The following is a 23,184-nucleotide window of genomic DNA, read 5'->3' on the forward strand; positions in this document are numbered from 1 at the left end:
AATGCTACGCTAGAGACTGCAGTAATGCTACGCTAGAGACAGCAGTAATGCTACGCTAGAGACTGCAGTAATGCTACGCTAGAGACTGCAGTAATGCTACGCTAGAGACTGCAGTAATGCTACGCTAGAGACTGCAGTAATGCTACGCTAGAGACGGCAGTAATGCTACGCTAGAGACGGCAGTAATGCTACGCTAGAGACTGCAGTAATGCTACGCTAGAGACTGCAGTAATGCTACGCTAGAGACTGCAGTAATGCTACGCTAGAGACTGCAGTAATGCTACGCCAGAGACTGCAGTAATGCTACGCTAGAGACTGCAGTAATGCTACGCTAGAGACTGCAGTAATGCTACGCTAGAGACTGCAGTAATGCTACGCTAGAGACTGCAGTAATGCTACGCTAGAGACTGCAGTAATGCTACGCTAGAGACTGCAGTAATGCTATGCTAGAGACTGCAGTAATGCTACGCTAAAGACTGCAGTAATGCTATGCTAGAGACTGCAGTAATGCTACGCCAGAGACTGCAGTAATGCTACGCTAAAGACTGCAGTAATGCTATGCTAGAGACTGCAGTAATGCTACGCCAGAGACTGCAGTAATGCTACGCTAGAGACTGCAGTAATGCTATGCTAGAGACTGCAGTAATGCTATGCTAGAGACTGCAGTAATGCTACGCCAGAGACTGCAGTAATGCTATGCTAGAGACTGCAGTAATGCTACGCTAGAGACTGCAGTAATGCTACGCCAGAGACTGCAGTAATGCTACGCTAGAGACTGCAGTAATGCTACGCTAGAGACTGCAGTAATGCTACGCTAGAGACTGCAGTAATGCTACGCTAGAGACTGCAGTAATGCTACGCTAGAGACTGCAGTAATGCTATGCTAGAGACTGCAGTAATGCTACGCTAAAGACTGCAGTAATGCTATGCTAGAGACTGCAGTAATGCTACGCCAGAGACTGCAGTAATGCTACACTAGAGACTGCAGTAATGCTACGCTAGAGACTGCAGTAATGCTATGCTAGAGACTGCAGTAATGCTACGCTAAAGACTGCAGTAATGCTATGCTAGAGACTGCAGTAATGCTACGCCAGAGACTGCAGTAATGCTACGCCAGAGACTGCAGTAATGCTATGCTAGAGACTGCAGTAATGCTATGCTAGAGACTGCAGTAATGCTATGCTAGAGACTGCAGTAATGCTACGCTAGAGACTGCAGTAATGCTACGCCAGAGACTGCAGTAATGCTATGCTAGAGACTGCAGTAATGCTACGCTAGAGACTGCAGTAATGCTATGCTAGAGACTGCAGTAATGCTACGCCAGAGACTGCAGTAATGCTACGCTAGAGACTGCAGTAATGCTACGCTAGAGACTGCAGTAATGCTATGCTAAAGACTGCAGTAATGCTATGCTAGAGACTGCAGTAATGCTATGCTAAAGACTGCAGTAATGCTATGCTAGAGACTGCAGTAATGCTATGCTAAAGACTGCAGTAATGCTATGCTAGAGACTGCAGTAATGCTACGCTAGAGACTGCAGTAATGCTACGCCAGAGACTGCAGTAATGCTACGCCAGAGACTGCAGTAATGCTATGCTAGAGACTGCAGTAATGCTACGCTAGAGACTGCAGTAATGCTACGCCAGAGACTGCAGTAATGCTACGCCAGAGACTGCAGTAATGCTACGCTAGAGACTGCAGTAATGCTACGCTAGAGACTGCAGTAATGCTATGCTAGAGACTGCAGTAATGCTACGCCAGAGACTGCAGTAATGCTACGCTAGAGACTGCAGTAATGCTATGCTCCCTCAGTGTTTTCCAGACACTTCAAGGTGCCTTATATTCTGTATATTAGTGCACCACTTTTGACCAAAGCCCATGGTCAAAAGTAGTGTAGTATATAGGAAATAGGGTACCATTTGGGATGTAGACTCAGTCTCCCTCTAATGTTATACCAATGATATACACTGACTGAAGAAAACATTAAGAGCACCTTCCCTTTATCCCTCAGAACAGCCTCAATTCGTCGGGGCATGGACTCTACAAGGTGTCGAAAGCGTTCCCCAGGGATGCTGGCCCATGTTGACTCCAATGCACAGTTGTGTCAAGTTGGCTGGATGTCCTTTGGGTGGAGGACCATTCTTGATACACACGGGAAACAGTTGAGCGTGAAAAACCCAGCAGCGTTGCAGTTCTTGACAGACTCAAACCGGTGCACCTGGCACCTACTATCATACCCGGTTCAAAGGCACTTCAATATTTTGTCTTGCCCATTCACCCTCTGAATGGCTCACATACACAATCCATGTCTCAGTTGTCTCAAGGCTTAAAAATCCTTCTTTAACCTGTCTCCTCCCCTTCGTCTACACTGATTGAAGTGGATTTAACAAGTGACATCAATAAGGCATAATAGCTTTCACATGGATTCACCTGGTCAGTCTATGTCAAAGGAAAGAGCAGGTGTTCCTAATGTTTTGTTCACTCAGTGTAGGTCTTCATGTTTATTACACCAGCACGAGGGGAAAACAACTCCATGAGTATATCTGTCAGCCCAATACAATAACCTAAAGAATATATAGAGAGGATGGATGGATGGATGGATGGGGAATTCAAAGCGCTGGTGGTGGTGATGAGTTATCCCAAAAGCACAACAGTGATGGAGCAGAAAGCTTTATCTTGTGATGGAAAATTATTCGGTATGTTTTTTTCTGCTGCACCTTAAACAAAGCTTCGGTCTCCTGGTTTGAAAGAGGAATGTGTGTGTGTGTTTATGTCTGTTTGTTTGTTTGTGTATGTGTGTGTGTGTGTGTTCACTCACTGCGTTCAAGGCTGATTAGTGCGACTATTAAAACTGTGACTATTAAAACCTACCCTAACCAGAAACCGTGGATAGATGGCAGCATTCGCGCAAAACTGAAAGCACGAACCACCGCATTTAACCATGGCAAGGTGACTGGGAATATGGCAGAATACAAACAGTGTAGTTATTCACTCCGCAAGGCAATTAAACTGGCAAAACGTCAGTATAGAGACAAAGTGGAGTCGCAATTCAACGGCTCAGACACGAGACGTATGTGGCAGGGTCTACAGACAATCACGGACTACAAAGGGAAAACCAGCCACGTCGCCGTCGCCGACACCGACGTCTTGCTCCCAGACAAGCTAAACACCTTCTTCGCCCGCTTTGAGGAAAACACAGTGCCACTGACGAGGCCCACTACCAAGGACTGTGGCCTCTCCTTCTCCATGGCCGACATGAGTAAGACATTTAAGCATGTTAACCCCCGCAAGGCTGCCGGCCCAGACGGCATCCCTAGCCGCGTCCTCAGAGCATGCGCAGACCAGCTGGCTGGTGTGTTCACAGACATATTCAATCTCTCCCTTTCCCAGTCTGCTGTCCCCACATGCTTCAAGATGGCCACCATTCTTCCTGTACCCAAGAAAGCAAAGGTAACTGAACTAAATGACTATCGCCCCGTAGCACTCACCTCTGTCATCATGAAGTGCTTTAAGAGACTAGTCAAGGATCATATTAACTCTACCTTACCTGTCACCCTAGACCCACTTCAATTTGTTACCGCCCCAATAAATCCACAGACGATGCAATCGCCATCACACTGCACACTGCCCTATCCCATCTGGAGAAGAGGAATACCTATGTAAGAATGCTGTTCATTGACTATAGCTCAGCATTCAACACCATAGTACCCGCCAAGCTCATCATTAAGCTTGAGGCCCTGGGTCTGAACCCCGCACTGTGCAACTGGGTCCTGGACTACCTGACGGGCCGCCCCCAGGTGGTGAAGGTAGGAAACAACACCTCCACAACGCTGATCCTCAACACGGGGGCCCCACAAGGGTGTGTGCTCAGCCCCCTCCTGTACTCCCTGTTCACCCATGACTGCGTGGCCAAGCACACCTCCAACTCAATCATCAAGTTTGCAGACGACACAACAGTAGTAGGCTTGATTCCCAACAATGACGAGACCGCCTACAGGGAGGAGGTGAGGGCTCTGGGAGTGTGGTGCCAGGAAAATAACCTCTCACTCAATGTCAACAAAACAAAGGAGATGATCGTGGACTTCAGGAATCCACATCAACGGGACCGCAGTGGAGAAGGTGGAAAGCTTCAAGTTCCTTGGCGTACACATCACTGACAAACTGAAATGGTCCACCCACGCAGACAGTGTGGTGAAGGCGGCGCAACAGAGCATCTTCAACCTCGGGAGGCTGAAGAAATTTGGCTTGGCACCTAAATCCCTAAGAAACTTATACAGATGCACAATTGAAAGCATCCTATCGGGCTGAATCGCCGCCTGGTACGGCAACTGCACCGCCCGCAACCACAGGGCTCTCCAGAGGGTGGTGCGGTCTGCCGAACGCATTACCGGGGGCAAACTACCCGCCCTCCAAGACACCTACAGCACCCGATGTCACAGGAAGGCCAAAAAGATCATCAAGGACATCAACCACCCGAGCCACTGCCTGTTCACCCCGCTATCATCCAGAAGGCGAGGTCAGTACAGGTGCATCAAAGCCGGGACCAAGAGAATGAAAAACAGCTTCTATCTCAAGGCCATCAGACTGTTAAATAGCCATCACTAGTACATTAGAGGCTGCTGCTGCCTATTGAAATCACTGGCCACTTTAAGAAATGGAACACTAGTCACTTTAATAATGTTTCCATATCTTGCACTACTCATCTCATATGTACAGTTGAAGTCGGAAGTTTACATACACCTTATCCAAATACATTTAAACTCAGTTTTTCACATTTCCTGACATTTAATCCTAGTAAAAATTCCCTGTCTTAGGTCAGTTAGGATCACAACTTTATTTTAAGAACGTGAAATGTCAGAATAATAGTAGAGAGAATGATTTATTTCAGCTTTTATTTCTTTCATCACATTCCCAGTGGGTCAGAAGTTTACATACACTCAATTAGTATTTGGTAGCATTGCCTTTCAATTGTTTAACTTGGGTCAAACGTTTTGGGTAGCCTTCCACAAGCTTCCCACAATAAGTTGGGTGAATTTTGGCCCATTCCTCCTGACAGAGCTGATGTAACTGAGTCAGGTTTGTAGGCCTCCTTGCTCGCACACGCTTTTTCAGTTCTGCCCACAAATGTTCTATAGGATTGAGGTCAGGGCTTTGTGATGGCCAGTCCAATACCTTGACTTTGTTATCCTTAAGCCATTTTGCCACAACGTTGGAAGTATGCTTGGGGTCATTGTCCATTTGGAAGACCCATTTGCAACCAAACTTTAACTTCCTGACTGATGTCTTGAGATGTTGCTTCAATATATCCACATCATTTTCCTTCCTCATGATGCCATCTATTTTGTGAAGTGCACCAGTCCCTCCTGCAGCAAAGCACCCCCACAGCATGATGCTGCCACCCCGTGCTTCACCGTTGAGATGGTGTTCTTCGGCTTGCAAGCAACCCCCTTTTTCCTCCAAACATAACGATGGTCATTATGGCCAAACAGTTCTATTTTCAGACTAGAGGACATTTCTCCAAAAAGTACGATCTTTGTCCCCATGTGCAGTTGCAAACCGTAGTCTGGCTTTTTTATGGCGGTTTTGGAGCAGTAGCTTCTTCCTTGCTGAGCGGTCTTTCAGGTTATGTCAACATAGGATTCGTTTTACTGTGGATATAGATACTTTTGTACCTGTTTCCTCCAGCAACTTCACAAGGTCCTTTGCTGTTGTTCTGGGATTGATTTGCACTTTTCGTACCAAAGTACGTTCATCCCTAGGAGACAGAACGTGTCTCCTTCCAGAGCGGTATGACGGCTGCGTGGTCCCATGGTGTTTATACTTGCGTACTATTGTTTGTACAGATTAACGTGGTACCTTCAGGCGTTTGGAAATTGCTCCCAAGGATGAACCAGACTTGGCTGATTTCTTTAGATTTTCCCATGATGTCAAGCAAAGAGGCACTGAGTTTGAAGGTAGGCCTTGAAATACATCCACAGGTGCACCTCCAATTGACTCAAATTATGTCAATTAGCCTATCAGAAGCTTCTAAAGCCATGACTTCATTTTCTGGAATTTTCCAAGCTGTTTCAAGGCACAGTCAACTTAGTATGTAAACTTTTGACCCACTGGAATTGTGATACAGTGAATTATAAGTGAAATAATCTGTCTGTAAACAATTGTTGGAAAATTACTTGTGTCATGCACAAAGTAGATGTCCTAACCGACTTGCCAAAACTATAGTTTGTTAACAAGAAATGTGTGGAGTGGTTGAAAAATGAGTTTTAATGACTCCAACCTAAGTGTATGTAAACTTCCAACTTCAACTGTATATACTGCATTCCACAATATTCTACTGTATCTGTATTGGGTATATGTTGTGAAATTGTTAGATATCACTTATTAGATATTACTGCACTGTCGGAGCTAGAAGCACAAGCATTTCGCTATACCCGCAATAACATCTGCTAAACACGTGTATTTGCCAAATACAAATTTACATAACAGGCATCTCAGAGGACGCCTATGCCAAGGGATTAAAGGACCCCTGGGGTTACCGAGCACAATGGGGTGATTGTCTCCTCATGGGGAAACAGTCTCTGCCCTGAGCTTCAGCTTAATACACACTACATTAAAACCCCTGACAGACTTTACGGGCCTGGTTATTGGTTGGTGTCAGTTGATGCCTAACTGCTTTAAAACAATGTATTGTTCTGTGTAACACTATCACAGGGTTAGAGGAAATACAGCAGCAACTGTTTAGCTGTAACGCTAGGAGGAAAATGTTAAAAGGTAATGTCTGAACGTATCAAATCATACATGGTCATACGCGGTCCTCTGTAGCTCAATTGGTAGAGCACGGCGCTTGTAACGCCAGGGTAGTGGGTTCAATCCCCGGGACCACCCATACGTAAAAATGTATGCGCACATGACTTATACACATATATTATACATCTAACATTAACTATCAGGTTATTTCCCCCGCTATTCTGTTGATGGGATGACAATGACATGTTTTAGCCGGAGCAGACATTAATATGTGTACCGTAGGACGACGGTAGGATGACTGTAGTACAACGGTAGGACGACGGTAGGATGACTGTAGTACAACGGTAGGACGATGGTAGGACGACGGTAGTACAATGGTAGGATGACTGTAGTACAACGGTAGGACAATGGTAGGATGACTGTAGTATAATGGTAAGACGACGGTAGTACAACGGTAGGATGACTGTAGTACAACGGTAGGACAATGGTAGGATGACTGTAGTATAATGGTAGGACGACGGTAGTACAATAGTAGGACGACGGTAGGATGACTGTAGTACAACGATAGGACAACGGTAGGATGACAGTAGGCCGGAGCCAGGGTTAGGGACTCACCTGTGGGTTGTTGGCCTCGGCCAGCTTGCACTGTCTCAGGAACAGTTTGAGGTTACCCCAGTTCATAAAGGGCAGCAGTACCATGGGCTTCTCCCCTTCCTCTGTACACACGTGACTGATGGGGAGCAGGTTCCTGGAGGACAGAGAGGGAGGGTAACACACTGCACATAACTGGTCTATCTAGCAGAAGTATTCAACGTGACTGATAATGGGTAGCATGTTTCTGGGAGGGGGTGGAGAGAGAGCAAGATAACGCATTACTGAAACGTATGGACAACTGATCCAGGTGTGTGTCTCATTACCTGTTGAATCCAGTAACCTATCTAGCAAGGTTAAAACGGAAATGTGTTGTTTTCTGTCTTTCCCAACACCCCAGACAAAACACATATCATAGTAATAATAATAATATAGCATGTAACAGTGGTGGCTGTCAGATTAAGGAGGAAGTGTCTTGAAGAACATTATGACCACCTGACCTCAGGGGGGGAAAAAAAGAGGAAGGTGTGGGCCCAGCGTGGTGAACTGACACGGCTTTCACATAATCACACACGTGGGGCTGTGACGGTAACTGACGGTAACTGACGGTAACGGACGAAGACCATCATGGATCTAAATAACTGTCAAAACAGTTTAAATATGCCTACATTCATTTTAGGATTTATTGTATTTGTATTAAACTTTATTTTCATGTTGATAAACTTTACCTAACAGCAGGAATGTTTACTAATGATTATAAGCAATTGTTTTGCTAACTTTAGTCTGTCTTTTAAACGTTGTACATATCCTCCTCTTTCCAACTGTCCTCTGATGCTCCAGCAGCTATCCGCTAGACGCGGAGGTGTAGAACGCTCCAGCAGCTATCCGCTAGACGCGGAGGTGTAGAACGCTCCAGCAGCTATCCGCTAGACGCGGAGGTGTAGAACGCTCCAGCAGCTATCCGCTAGACGCGGAGGTGTAGAACGCTCCAGCAGCTATCCGCTAGACGCGGAGGTGTAGAACGCTCCAGCAGCTATCCGCTAGACGCGGAGGTGTAGAACGCTCCAGCAGCTATCCGCTAGACGCGGAGGTGTAGAACGCTCCAGCAGCTATCCGCTAGATGCGGAGGTGTAGAACGCTCCAGCAGCTATCCGCTAGGCGGAGGTGTAGAACGCTCAGCAGCTATCCGCTAGACGCGGAGGTGTAGAACGCTCCAGCAGCTATCCGCTAGACGCGGAGGTGTAGAACGCTCCAGCAGCTATCCGCTAGACGCGAAGGTGTAGAACGCTCCAGCAGCTATCCGCTAGACGCGGAGGTGTAGAACGCTCCAGCAGCTATCCGCTAGACGCGGAGGTGTAGAACGCCCAGCAGCTATCCGCTAGACGCGGAGGTGTAGAACGCTCCAGCAGCTATCCGCTAGACGCGGAGGTGTAGAACGCTCCAGCAGCTATCCGCTAGATGCGGAGGTGTAGAACGCTCCAGCAGCTATCCGCTAGACGCGGAGGTGTAGAACGCCCAGCAGCTATCCGCTAGACGCGGAGGTGTAGAACGCCCAGCAGCTATCCGCTAGACGCGAGGTGTAGAACGCTCCAGCAGCTATCCGCTAGCGCCGAAGTGTAGAACGCTCCAGCAGCTATCCGCTAGACGCGGAGGTGTAGAACGCTCCAGCAGCTATCCGCTAGACGCGGAGGTGGAGAACGCTCCAGCAGCTATCCGCTAGACGCGGAGGTGTAGAACGCTCCAGCAGCTATCCGCTAGGACGCGGAGGTGTAGAACGCTCCAGCAGCTATCCGCTAGACGCGGGAGGTGTAGAACGCTCCAGCAGCTATCCGCTAGACGCGGAGGTGTAGAACGCTCCAGCAGCTATCCGCTAGACGCGGAGGTGTAGAACGCTCCAGCAGCTATCCGCTAGACGGAGGTGTAGAACGCTCCAGCAGCTATCCGCTAGACGCGGAGGTGTAGAACGCTCAGCAGCTATCCGCTAGACGCGGAGGTGTAGAACGCTCCAGCAGCTATCCGCTAGCGCGGAGGGTGTAGAACGCTCCAGCAGCTATCCGCTAGACGCGGAGGTGTAGAACGCTCCAGCAGCTATCCGCTAGACGCGGAGGTGTAGAACGCTCCAGCAGCTATCCGCTAGACGCGGAGGTGTAGAACGCTCCAGCAGCTATCCGCTAGACGCGGAGGTGTAGAACGCTCCAGCAGCTATCCGCTAGATGCGGAGGTGGAACGCTCCAGCAGCTATCCGCTAGACGCGGAGGTGTAGAACGCTCCAGCAGCTATCCGCTAGACGCGGAGGTGTAGAACGCTCCAGCAGCTATCCGCTAGATGCGGAGGTGTAGAACGCTCCAGCAGCTATCCGCTAGACGCGGAGGTGTAGAACGCTCCAGCAGCTATCCGCTAGACGCGGAGGTGTAGAACGCTCCAGCAGCTATCCGCTAGACGCGGAGGTGTAGAACGCTATCGACTATGGCACTTTAGTTTTTAAAATAAATACGTTTAATGTGTGGACTTTCTTTAATACAATACGTTTTCATTGCTTGCTAGTAAATAAATACATCCGTCTTCTTTTAAAAAGGTTGGATGTGTCGGACTATTCATTAATAATTATTCAACAGCAGTGGGGACAAGGTTGTTCTGGCTCTGAGGACTATAAATGGGCTAATGTTGTGTCAAATGGACAATGGGCCAGTCCTCTCCAACCCGGCATGGTATAATTTGATACGGAATCTTGTCTTAATTTATAGACTAATCAACGCTGATCATGCACGGTCCTGGCCGATATGCCGCCGTAGGTGACACAAAAAAAAAATGGCCGCCCTCCTGTCCCCACAAAGTAGAATAGTAGCCTAGGCTATATGGTGCCGGCCCACAATGCACTTTTATGAATGCCCATGTGGTAACCTACCGTTCGTAAAACAGGCAATTTACCGTTAATCTCTGTCATTTGGTTACATTAATTTCTGTTAATGCATGTATTAATTACAGTAATTTACTGTTGTCATTCTCAGAGTGTAAATGTTATTTGTAGATTTCACAACCTGCTACTATTGTGAGAAACAAGTTTTGGTTTATTTCATACCATCATTTTACGGGCTCCATGTGAGCAACGAGCATGTGTGTTTTTCTGACTCGATACCACAGCAAAACATTTTCTTTGTGGCTTAGCATCCGGTTGGCCCCGTCCCCCCGACACTTGTTCCCATTTTCTAAACGTTCTCTAAAAACCAACTGAATTTATAAGCAAAACTGACTTTATAAACATTTTATACCAGGCGCCAGCGGGTTCTTTAGATCGGTAGGGCTGAAAAAGTTGGTAGTATCATATAAAACTGTACTACGGTATTCTAGGCAACCGAAGACTCATTCGCTAGTTTCAGCAAGGAGCTTCAAACGTTTTATTACATTGTTAAGAGTCCATGTTACGGCCGAAACAGACCACACGAACGCTAGGCTGTCCCGTCTTCAGTTCGTTCCACACACATTTTTTTATTAAATGTTAAGCACTAATACACATGCGCGAAAGCGGTTCAATGCCCAGAGGTGTTGTGGGAAGTGACTGCAGCACCCTTGAAGACAGCTGACTGTCGTAACGTTGGTCAATTAATTGGCGATACTAGTGTGTGTGTGTGTGGCTTTTCTTTTTCTAAGAAATGTTCCAGTCATAGCAAACCTATGTACAGACAATCTAGGGGTTTCACAGAACGAGGAACAACCTAAGAGAAAATGATGCAACTTTTAGTGTGAGAAGCCTATGAAAAGTGGTGCTGGGATCCTCTCAACAGGTTTCCATGGTAGCGCCTAGTTCAGGGAAGAGAGGTTGTTTACCTCATAGCGGTGGAATACTGTATCGTCACGGCTGGACTGCTGTTTGAAGACCACTTTGGAAACAAGTGTTTTAATAAAAAATAATCATAATAACAATACAAAAATGTATAAAAACAAAATGTTTGTTTTACCCAAATAAATTCAATGAAATTCAGCCAATCAGGATCCAAACTACCCATTTTATAATAAGTAATCTTTAGTGTGGGGAAATCTATTGAGAACCCTGTGCAAGGTGACTCTTTCAACAGGGTCCAAGGTAGTTTCCAGTTACATTTACATCATTTAGCAGACGCTCTTATCCAGAGCGACTTACAAATTGGTGCATTCAATTCAGCAAGAGGGACAACCATAATTTATTTTTTATTTTTATTTTTTTATTTTTTTTATGGAGGGGTGGGGGAGGTTGGGGTAGAAGGACAGTTGAGGGGAAATTCGGTTGTTATGACCATAGAATTAGAATGAATGCGTGGGATGATGACAGTCATTGCTGAGCAGACAGTTGAAAGACAGTGGAATCATTGCATAACACACTGACTTCCTGTAAGGTATGTCTATTGTCTGGTCATGCATGACATGTCAAAATAAACAAACAAGGAAGCTACGGGCCAGCCTATGGTGAGTGTATTGTAGTATACACTGAGTGTACAAAACATTAGGAACACCTTCCTAATATTGAGTTGCACCCCCTTTTGCCCTCAGAACAGCCACAATTTGTCGTGGCATGGACTAAAAGGTGTCGAAAGCGTTACGCAGGGATGCTGGTCCATGTTGACTCCAATGCTTCCCACAGTTGACTCCAATGCTTCCCACGTGAAAAACCCAGCAGTGTTGTAGTTCTTGACACCCTCAAACCGGTGCACCTGGCACCTACTCCCATACCCCGTTCAAAGGCACTTTAATATTTTGCCTTTCCCATTCACCCTCTGAATGGCAAACATACACAATCCATATCTCAATTGTCTCAAGGCTGAAAAATTTGATTTATTGATTGATTACCTGTGATGAAGTCCTCGTAGTTTACAGCTCTCCGTCAGCATCATGGTCACCTGCACCTCAGATGCATGGTCTAATGAACGAGAGAAGAGAGTGAAAGAGAAAGAGCAAATGAGAGAAGGAAGGACAAAAGAGAAGGCGAGAGAAGTTTAGTAGTTTAAGTTTATAAGTTTAGTAGTTTAGTAGTTTATAAGTTTAGTAGGTTATAAGTTCAGTTTAGTAGTTTATACGTTTAGTAGTTTATACGTTTAGTAGTTTATACGTTTAGTAGGTTATACGTTTAGTAGGTTATAAGTTTAGTAGTTTAGCAGTTTATACATTTAGTAGTTTAGTAGTAGAAATTCCAGAGCAGAAATCTGGGGATTTGTTGCCGTTTTGAAGAACACCCAACTTAAGTTTTGGACCCCAAAAACCACTCAGTAGATCACTGCTGTAAGGACCTAAACCTTCTTGGCCAAGATGAGCCATGAACATTCCTCCTGACCAAACGAAACAAAATATAAGAATAAAAAGGTCATCTAACAGTCTAACAACCCTCCCCGAACACACCATTCTATTCTCAGAGAACGGCACCAGTCAGGGCTTCCTGTGAGATTTATATCATCTTTAGTTGGAAACTCAGAGACGCTCGATTGACCCTTGCCAAGCTGCACAGAGGCCCAGATCTGGGTTCTATTAGTATTTAAAATCGTTCAATACATTTCCCAATTTACTCTAGTCTGCCTGAAGTGTCACATGGGCGGGGTTTGAACCCTTGCAACTTATTCTATTGGTTCCAATTCTATTGAGCTAAGCTCAATAAAGCCCAGATAAAGTATTTGAAGTGATTTTGAATACTATTTGAACCCATATCTGTTTAATCTGGGAGAGAGGGAGAGGCCTTCTGAGAAGCAGGCTTGCTTCCTGCCCTCGGGGCCTGCTGGGAGGAAGAGGAGGACGACAAAGCAGGACCCTGGTATGATTGGCTTGGTGGTGGGCACATTGTTCATGTTCTGGTATCCACCCCACCCTGGACAAACATTGAATGGCTAGAGAAGCTAGAGGGCAAAGGTCAGCTGGGAGGGACACATGAACCTGAGAATGTCTGTGGGAAGGAGAGACTGTGTGGACTGTATGGCGGTTACCTCAACCTGTTATTCCACCTGCCGTGCGTTCACTACGAGGCAGCGACGCGCCTCAAAACGTACACTTGCGCATTGATAACATTTCCTGGCACCTTGAATCATGCAACCCCTGTTGAGTTTTAGAGAGGAGTCAAGTGGTCAAAGAGGTTAGAGTTCGCCTTAACACATCTAACCCTAACCCCATAGCCTTGGGTTAACCTTATGGTCTGATGGAATTAGAGAACAGCCCAAACTAAGAGCTGTTTCTCAGCATCACCAGCAGACCATTCACATGCAAAGGAAATAATGAGTTAAGGCGATATGTGTTTATGCAAACTGGTGGGAAATTCAACCCATCAGCCAACATAGAGGTAAGATAGACATAGCAACTTGGTAGAATCAGATCAGATGGCACAGTATAGTCAGGGACCTCAAGCCAACACAAGACGCCCATGAAAGGAAGATGGTGGGGAATGTTACATCAACTTCACAGCATAATGTTTCAATTTACGGTGAGAAAACAATGCTTGTAACACTGGAGCGAAGTAGCAGAAGCAGTGACAGGGGAATGAATGGGTTGCTGGCAGTGATGAGGGAATGGATGACTGCGTACCTTTCACAGTCTTCACAAAGCACTGCTTCTCCTTGGCTGGGTCCTTCTCGTCCAATAGAACACCGTGGAAAATGCGGCCAAACGTTCCTGTGAAAGAAAGAAGAGCACATATTTTATTAGAGGAAAAGGTCCTCTATAATGTCTCACTACTGGTGTACCCCAGGGCTCTGTCCTAGGTCCTCTTTAATGTCTCACTACTAGTGTCCCCCAGGGCTCGGTACTAGGTCCTCTTTAATGTCTCACTACTAGTGTCCCCCAGGGCTCGGTACTAGGTCCTCTTTAATGTCTCACTACTACTGGTGTCCCTCAGGGCTCGGTACTAGGACCTCTATAATGTCTCACTACTAGTGTCCCCCAGGGCTAGGTACTAGGTCCTCTTTAATGTCTCACTACTACTGGTGTCCCTCAGGGCTCGGTACTAGGACCTCTATAATGTCTCACTACTAGTGTCCCCCAGGGCTAGGTACTAGGTCCTCTTTAATGTCTCACTACTGGTGTCCCCCAGGGCTCGGTACTAGGACCTCTATAATGTCTCACTACTAGTGTCTCCCAGGGCTAGGTACTAGGTCCTCTATAATGTCTCACTACTAGTGTCCCCCAGGGCTAGGTACTAGGTCCTCTTTAATGTCTCACTACTAGTGTCCCCCAGGGCTAGGTACTAGGTCCTCTTTAATGTCTCACTACTAGTGTCCCCCAGGGCTAGGTACTAGGTCCTCTTTAATGTCTCACTACTAGTGTCCCCCAGGGCTCGGTACTAGGACCTCTATAATGTCTCACTACTAGTGTCCCCCAGGGCTAGGTACTAGGTCCTCTTTAATGTCTCACTACTAGTGTCCCCCAGGGCTAGGTACTAGGTCCTCTTTAATGTCTCACTACTAGTGTCCCCCAGGGCTAGGTACTAGGTCCTCTATAATGTCTCACTACTAGTGTCCCCCAGGGCTAGGTACTAGGTCCTCTTTAATGTCTCACTACTAGTGTCCCCCAGGGCTCGGTACTAGGTCCTCTTTAATGTCTCACTACTAGTGTCTCCCAGGGCTCGGTACTAGGTCCTCTTTAATGTCTCACTACTAGTGTCCCCCAGGGCTCGGTACTAGGTCCTCTTTAATGTCTCACTACTACTGGTGTCCCTCAGGGCTCGGTACTAGGTCCTCTATAATGTCTCACTACTAATGTCCCCCAGGGCTCGGTACTAGGTCCTCTTTAATGTCTCACTACTACTGGTGTCCCTCAGGGCTTGGTACTAGGTCCTCTATAATGTCTCACTACTAGTGTCCCCCAGGGCTAGGTACTAGGTCCTCTTTAATGTCTCACTACTGGTGTCCCCCAGGGCTCGGTACTAGGTCCTCTTTAATGTCTCACTACTGGTGTCCCCCAGGGCTCTGTACTAGGTCCTCTTTAATGTCTCACTACTAGTGTCCCCCAGGGCTCGGTACTAGGTCCTCTTTAATGTCTCACTACTACTGGTGTCCCTCAGGGCTCTGTCCTAGGTCCTCCATAATGTCTCACTACTGGTGTCCCCCAGGGCTCTGTACTAGGTCCTCTATAATATCCTAAACTAATACCCTATACAGAAATGTTATGTTGGCTGGAGAAAAAATAATAATCATCTGGCAATGTTTTCGTAGATCCAAATTTATAGTCCCATTTTTACCACATCATTGCCGGGATAAACCTTTTATATCTCCCGTGCACATGCCGGCAAGTTTAGGAGTGGGAGTAGACGTGGGCCGATGTGGGTGGATGTCTATTTTTTATAAATCCATTGAATGTACACGATCACAAAGAAACACATTATTAATTAGGCAGGTCCTAAGAAACACAAGACTAATGTAAAATGTATTTTCAAAAGAATAGACTGGCATATTTTGAGTTTAATGATGTTACTGATCTGTGCATTACCTATATGCACATAAAATCAATAGTTATTTTGTTAATTAAACAGACAAGACACACTTAGGCTACCCTGACCACAGTCAACACACAATATTATTCCCACACAACTTGCGTCACGGCAACGTGTGGAATCACTAATATAAAAGTGATATTTTGAAACAGAGCCCAAGGTAAGCCCATGCTTTTTTTTTGTTGTTGCAACATTTAATCTCTTTCCTAACCTCACTCTGCTTTTTTAGGGAGAAGGCGTAGGGTCTTACATTGAGTGTATCTTCATCATGATACAGATAGAAAATAATAGCAATCTATACTTTCAAAAACATGTGAGTCTGGTGTTCATATTTCATTACCTATGCATATCCACAGGCTTTAGGAGTTGCCTTTACCCGATCGAGCAAAAATAATAGGCCTACACTTGATTTAGGCTACATTATAGCATACATTAACAGCCCATCTGAAATTAGCCCACCCAACTACCTCATCCCTATATTGTTATTTATTTTTGCTCATTTGCACCCCAGTATCTCTATTTGCACATCATCTCTTGCACATCTAGCATTCCAATGTTAATACTAAATTGTAATTATTTTGCACTATAGCCTATTTATTGCCTTACCTCCATAACTTGCTACATTTGCACACACTGTATATATATTTTCTGTTGTATTTTTGACTTCATGTTTTGTTTTACCCCATATGTAACTCTGTGTTGTTTTTAGTCGCACTGCTTTGCTTTATCTTGGCCAGGTCGCAGTTGTAAATGAGAACTTGTTCTCAACTGGCTTACCTGGTTAAATAAAGGTGAAAAAAAAAAACGTACTTTTCGGACTATAAGCCGCGCCTTTTTTCCCATTTTTCGACCCTGCGGTTTATATAACGGTGCGGCTAATCTATGGATTTTTACAGCTAACGGCCACTAGAAGACCTCCTAAATCTATGGATTTTACAGGTTACAGTCCACCAACTTTAACTCTATAGGCTCTATGACCGGTCCGCGCCCCCCCACCTTTAAGCGGCGGGCTCCAGCAGGAAAAGCTGGAGGCCGGAAAAGAGTGAGACAGGTAGCGCGCAAAAGTAAAAGTGGAACCGAGAGTGGTATGAGAGACAGAACGAGAGACAGAACGAGAGCAAGACAGACAGACATTACGAGAGCGAGACAGTTTGTCTCTTTCCCGACAATCCCCTCTGTGCACGAACCCTAACATATGGTAATTAAACATTAAAACACCTGCAGCTTATAGTCCAGTGCGGCTTATATATGTACACATCATTCAATATCATTCAATTTAGCTGCTGCGGCTTATACTCCGGTGCGCCTTATAGTGCGGAAAATACGGTAAATGTTTCTGATCAGTGATAGACAAGCTAACAAATAGATGAGCTATACCAACTCCTCTTATTTGTCAGAGAATTAACCAAATATACAGAGATGGAGATTCAGGGACACAAAATCACATTGATTGATTAAGACGAATTACAGCTTTTGGTCGGGAGTAGGCTTAGGTTACCAAGCGACTTTTTCCCCCACAAAAAGGGCTTTATTACAGACAAAAATACTCCTCAGCACCCCCTCAGACGATCCCGCAGGTGAAGAAGCCGGATGTGGAGGTCCCTGGGCTGGCGTCGTTACACGTGGTCTGCGGTTGTGATGCCGGGTTGGACGTACTGCCAAATCCTCTAAAATGACGGAGGCAGCTTATGGTAGAGAAATTAAGTTTCAATCCTCTGGCAACAGCTCTGGTGGACATTCCTGTAGTAAGGATGTCAATTGCACAGGCCCTCAAACTTGAGACATATATGGTATTGTGTTGTGTGACAAAACTGCACATTTTAGAGTGGCCTTTTATTGTCCCCAGCACAAGGTGCACCTGTGTAATTATCATGCTGTTTAATCAGCTCTTGATATGCCACACCTGTCAGGTGGAAGGATAATCTTGGCAAAGGAGAAATGTTCACTAACAGGGATGTAAACAAATGTGCATAAAATTTGAGAGAAATAAGCTTTTTGTTCGTATGAAACATTTTCTGGGATCTTTTTATTTCAGCTCATGAAACATGGGAGGAGAAGCTATTGCTTCAAATGTATTATAACAATTGGATGACAATTGGATTATCCTACTTTATTACAATGTCTTCACCATTCAGTGATATTTATTCCCACAGCAATTCTTTATGGATCCATCCATTTGTGGTTAAGAAAACAGTGAATGGGTGAAGTGACATGCAAAGTTTAGAACTGACAGGAGGACAGTAGTAATGGGAGCTGCCTAGCAACCATCAAGCGCTTAAGAGCGTAATGCGTGCCAATGAAGCCTCAGCATCAAGGAGCATTAAAAGCATTCTTTCATATATAAAGAAAAGTCTGCTAAAGTTAGAGGAAAAACGTCTTGTTTGAAAGGTGTATAAGAGTCCAACAGATCATTAGTTCTACGTGAAAGTCTCTGTGACTGGCACAGCCAGAGGAAAGAGGCCCTTGGAGACATTAAGCCTGTCCATTATGGTTTTGATATGTATCATTGTTTGTTGAGAAGTGTGCCTGAGGGTTTTGAATGTGGTCTGTGGCTGTCTGAAAAAAGCCACCAAATAAACTAATTTTACAGTGCATTCAGGAAGTATTCAGACCCCTTGACTTTTTCCACATTTTGTTACGTTACAGTTTTTCCACCCTCATCAATCTACACACAATACCCCATAATGACAAAGCAAAAACAGGTTTTTAGAAATGTTTGCAAATGTAATAAAATAAAAGAAAATAAATATCACATTAACATAAGTATTAAGACCCTTTACTCAGTACTTTGTTGAAGCAACTTTACCAGCGATTAAAGCCTCGAATCTTCTTGGGTATGACTCTACAAGCTTGGCACATCTGTATTTGGGGAGTTTCTCCCATTCTTCTCTGTAGATCCTCTCCAGCTCTGTCAGGTTGGATGGGGAGCGTCGCTGCACAGCTATTTTCAGGTCTCTCCAGAGATGTTCGATCAGGTTCAAGTCCGGGCTCTGGCTGGGCCACTCAAGGACATTCAGAGACTTGTCCCGAAGCCACTCCTGCGTTGTCTTGGCTGTGTGCTTAGGGTCATTGTCCTGTTGGAAGGTGAACCTTCGCCCCACCCAGTCTGAGGTGCTGCCGCTGAACAACATCCCCACAGCATAATGCTGCCACCACCATGCTTCACCGTAGGGATGGTGCCAGGTTTCCTCCAGACGTGATGCTTGGCATTCAGGCCAAATAGTTAAATCTTGGTTTCATCAGACCAGAGAATCTTGTTTCTCATGGTCTGAGTCCTTTAGGTGGCTTTTGGCGAACTCCAAGCGGGCTGTCATGTGCATTTCACTGAGGAGTGGCTTCCATCTGGCCTCCAAACGAGCTTCAATGCCATACAACAATCCTTCAGTAGCCTTCAACTGCTCTTAAACACTAGTAAAACTAAATGCATGCTTTTCAATCGAACGCTGCTAGCACCCGCCCACCCGACTAGAATCACCACTCTCGACGGGTCTGACCTAGAGTATGTGGACAACTACAAATATCTAGGTGTCTGGTTAGACTGTAAACTCAACTTCCAGACTCACATAAAGAATCTCCAATCCAAAGTTAAATCTAGAATCGGCTTCCTATTTCGCAACAAAGCCTCCTTCACTCATGCTGCCAAACATGCCCTCGTAAAACTGACTATCCTACCGATCCTTGACTTCGGCGATGTCACTTACAAAATAGCCTCCAACACTCTACTCAGCAAATTGGATGTAGTCTATCACAGTGCCATCCGTTTTGTCTCCAAAGCCCCATACACTACCCACCACTGTGACCTGTACGCTCTTGTTGGCTGGTCCTCACTACATGTTCGTCGTCAAACCCACTGGCTCCAGGCCATCTATAAATCACTGCTAGGCAAACCCCCGCCTTATCTTAGCTCATTGGTCACCATAGCAGCACCCACCCGTAGTCTGCGCTCCAGCAGGTATATCTCTCTGGTCATTCCCAAAGCCAACACCTCCTTTGGCCGCCATTCCTTCCAGTTCTCTGCTGCCAATGACTGGAACGAATTGCAAAAATCTCTGAAGCTGGAGACTCTTATCTCCCTCAATAACTTTAAGCATCAGTTGTCAGAGCACCTTACCGTTCACTGCACCTGTACACAGCCCATCTGAAATTAGCCCACCCAACTACCTCATCCCTATATTGTTATTTATTTTGCTCTTTTGCACCCCAGTATCTCTATTTGCACATAATCTCTTGCACATCTAGCATTCCAGTGTTAATACTATTGTAATTATTTTGCACTATAGCCTATTTATTGCCTTACCTCCATAACTTGCTACATTTGCACACACTGTATATATATTTTCTGTTGTATTTCTGACTTTATGTTTTTTTTACCCCATATGTAACTCTGTGTTGTTTTTATTGCACTACTTTGCTTTATCTTGGCCAGGTCGCAGTTGTAAATGAGAACCTGTTCTCAACTGGCTTACCTGGTTAAATAAAGGTGAAATAAAAAAAATAAAAAAAACTCTACCATAAACGCCTGATTGGTGAAGTGCTGCAGAGATAGTTGTCCTTCTGGAAGGTTCTCCCATCTCCACAGAGGAACTCTAGAGCTCTGTCAGAGTGACCATCGAGTTATTGGTCACCTCCCTGACCAAGGCCCTTCTCCCCCGATTGCTCAGTTTGGCCGGTTGGCCAGCTCTAGGAAGAGTCTTGGTGGTTCTAAACGTCTTCCACTTAAGAATGATGGAGGCCACTGTGTTCTTGGGGACCTTCAATGCTGCAGAAATGTTTTGGTACCCTTCCCCAGATCTGTGCCTCGACACAATCCTGTCCCGGAGCTCTATGGACAATTCCTTCCACCTCGTGGCTTGGTTTTTGCTCTGACATGCACTGTCATCTGTGGGACCTTATATAGACAGGTGTGTGCCTTTCCAAATCATGTCCAATCAATTGAATTTACCACAGGTGGACTCCAATCAAGTTGTAGAAACATCTCAAGGCTGATCAATGGTAACAAGATGCACCTGAGCTCAATTTAGAGTCTCACAGCAAAGGGTCTGAAAACGTTTTATTTTATTTGCAGAAATGTATAAAAACCTGTTTTCGCCTTGTCATTATGGGGTATTGTGTGTAAAATAAATAACCAAAAGTTGTTATACCACATAACAGTAGCAACAGATAAAGCCTGATACCTCCTCAACAGACCAGACCAGGGCAGGGCCATCTCCTCAACAGACCAGACCAGGGCAGGGCCATCTCCTCAACAGACCAGACCAGGGCAGGGACATCTCCTCAACAGACCAGACCAGGGCAGGGCCATCTCCTCAACAGACCAGACCAGGGCAGGGCCATCTCCTCAACAGACCAGACCAGGGCAGGGCCATCTCCTCAACAGACCAGACCAGGGCAGGGCCATCTCCTCAACAGACCAGACCAGGGCAGGGCCATCTCCTCAACAGACTAGACCAGGGCAGGGACATCTCCACAACAGACCAGACCAGGGCCATGTCCTCAACAGACCAGACCAGGGCAGGGGCCATCTCCTCAACAGACTAGACCAGGGCAGGGCCATCTCCTCAACAGACCAGACCAGACCAGATCTCCTCATGGCTTGATGTTGTACGTATACATTTATTTCTTGCTGTTTTTCCTGTGATTTCCGATGTGCTCATTACACTTAGCAAAAAAACGAGAAAACCTGAAAAAGATTAGGAAAGGGCCATCTCTCTGGGGCTTTGTTACCTTGGCTGGACAGCTCCTTCTCTCACTCACACTTAAGCAACAAGGGGGGAACTTATGTTTTTTTTTAAAACTTACTGTTCTGCGGTGATAATGATGAACGTTGTAATAGCACTCCCTGAGACTGGAATATGATACACAGTGTTCTCTTCTTCGTGATAGAGCTACCATCGTTATTACATCAATGAGTAACACCAGAGGTATTCTTGTATTCTCTGTGACGCCGTCAGTAGAGGTATACCACTGCTTGCCTGGCAGTGGGTAACACACACAATGTCTAATCTTAGTGTCAGCAGGTAATGTGGTCGTTGGAAGTAGTGTACAGCCTCTTTACACCAGAGACCGCCTCTGACCAGACCCAACATGTTTAACCCATTACACCAGAGACCGCCTCTGACCAGACCCAACATGTTTAACCCATTACACCAGAGACCGCCTCTGACCAGACCCAACATGTTTAACCCATTACACCAGAGACCGCCTCTGACCAGACCCAACATGTTTAACCCATTACACCAGAGACCGCCTCTGACCAGACCCAACATGTTTAACCCATTACACCAGAGACCGCCTCTGACCAGACCCAACATGTTTAACCCATTACACCAGAGACCGCCTCTGACCAGACCCAACATGTTTAACCCATTACACCAGAGACCGCCTCTGACCAGACCCAACATGTTTAACCCATTACACCAGAGACCGCCTCTGACCAGACCCAACATGTTTAACCCATTACACCAGAGACCGCCTCTGACCAGACCCAACATGTTTAGCACATTACACCAGAGACCGCCTCTGACCAGACCCAACATGTTTAACCCATTACACCAGAGACCGCCTCTGACCAGACCCAACATGTTTAGCACATTACACCAGAGACCGCCTCTGACCAGACCCAACATGTTTAGCACATTACACCAGAGACCGCCTCTGACCAGACCCAACATGTTTAACCCATTACACCAGAGACCGCCTCTGACCAGACCCAACATGTTTAGCACATTACACTAGACATAGCGTTTCCCTTGATGGCCAAAAAGCTCAATTTTAGTCTCATCTGACCAGAGTACCTTCTTCCATATGTTTGGGGAGTCTCCCACATGGCTTTTGGCGAACACCAAATGTGTTTGCTTATTTTTTTCTTTAAACGATGGCTTTTTTCTGGCCACTCTTCCATAAAGCCCAGCTCTGCGGAGTGTTGTAATGCAACAAAACAGGAAGAACGCCAAGGGGGATGAATACTTTTGCAAGGCACTGTACCATTGGCCTTATGGTGAAATCCCTGAGCTGTTTTCTTCCTCTGCGGCAATTGAGTTAGGAAGGACACCTGTATCTTTGTAGTGACTGAGTGCATTTATACACCATCCAAAGTGTAATTAATAACTTCACCATGCTCAAAGGGATATTCAATGCTTTTTTTTTTACCCATCTACCAATTTGTACCCTTCTTATTCCTCCCGTGTGGTTCAGTTGGTAGAGCGTGGTTCAGTTGGTAGAGCGTGGTTCAGTTGGTAGAGCGTGGTTCAGTTGGTAGAGCGTGGTTCAGTTGGTAGAGCGTGGTTCAGTTGGTAGAGCGTGGTTCAGTTGGTAGAGCGTGGTTCAGTTGGTAGAGCGTGGTTCAGTTGGTAGAGCGTGGTTCAGTTGGTAGAGCGTGGTTCAGTTGGTAGAGCGTGGTTCAGTTGGTA

General features: G+C 45.8%; 1 protein-coding gene across 2 annotated transcripts in view; it reads right to left on the reverse strand.

Moving 5' to 3' along the window:
* LOC121537621 (tyrosine-protein kinase RYK) overlaps nucleotides 1-23,184 on the reverse strand; it is a 146,339-nt gene that overhangs the window by 24,503 nt on the left and 98,652 nt on the right. For both annotated transcript variants that reach the window (XM_041845206.2, XM_041845205.2), the window contains 3 exons: nucleotides 13,873-13,959; nucleotides 12,160-12,229; nucleotides 7,363-7,495 (listed from right to left, as the gene is read on the reverse strand). In XM_041845206.2, coding sequence (XP_041701140.1) covers nucleotides 7,363-7,495; nucleotides 12,160-12,229; nucleotides 13,873-13,959 — 290 coding nt within the window. The remainder of the gene's footprint in view (nucleotides 1-7,362; nucleotides 7,496-12,159; nucleotides 12,230-13,872; nucleotides 13,960-23,184) is intronic.

This window comes from Coregonus clupeaformis, chromosome 11, assembly GCF_020615455.1.
Source record: "Coregonus clupeaformis isolate EN_2021a chromosome 11, ASM2061545v1, whole genome shotgun sequence".
In the NCBI taxonomy this organism is placed as follows: domain Eukaryota; kingdom Metazoa; phylum Chordata; class Actinopteri; order Salmoniformes; family Salmonidae; genus Coregonus; species Coregonus clupeaformis.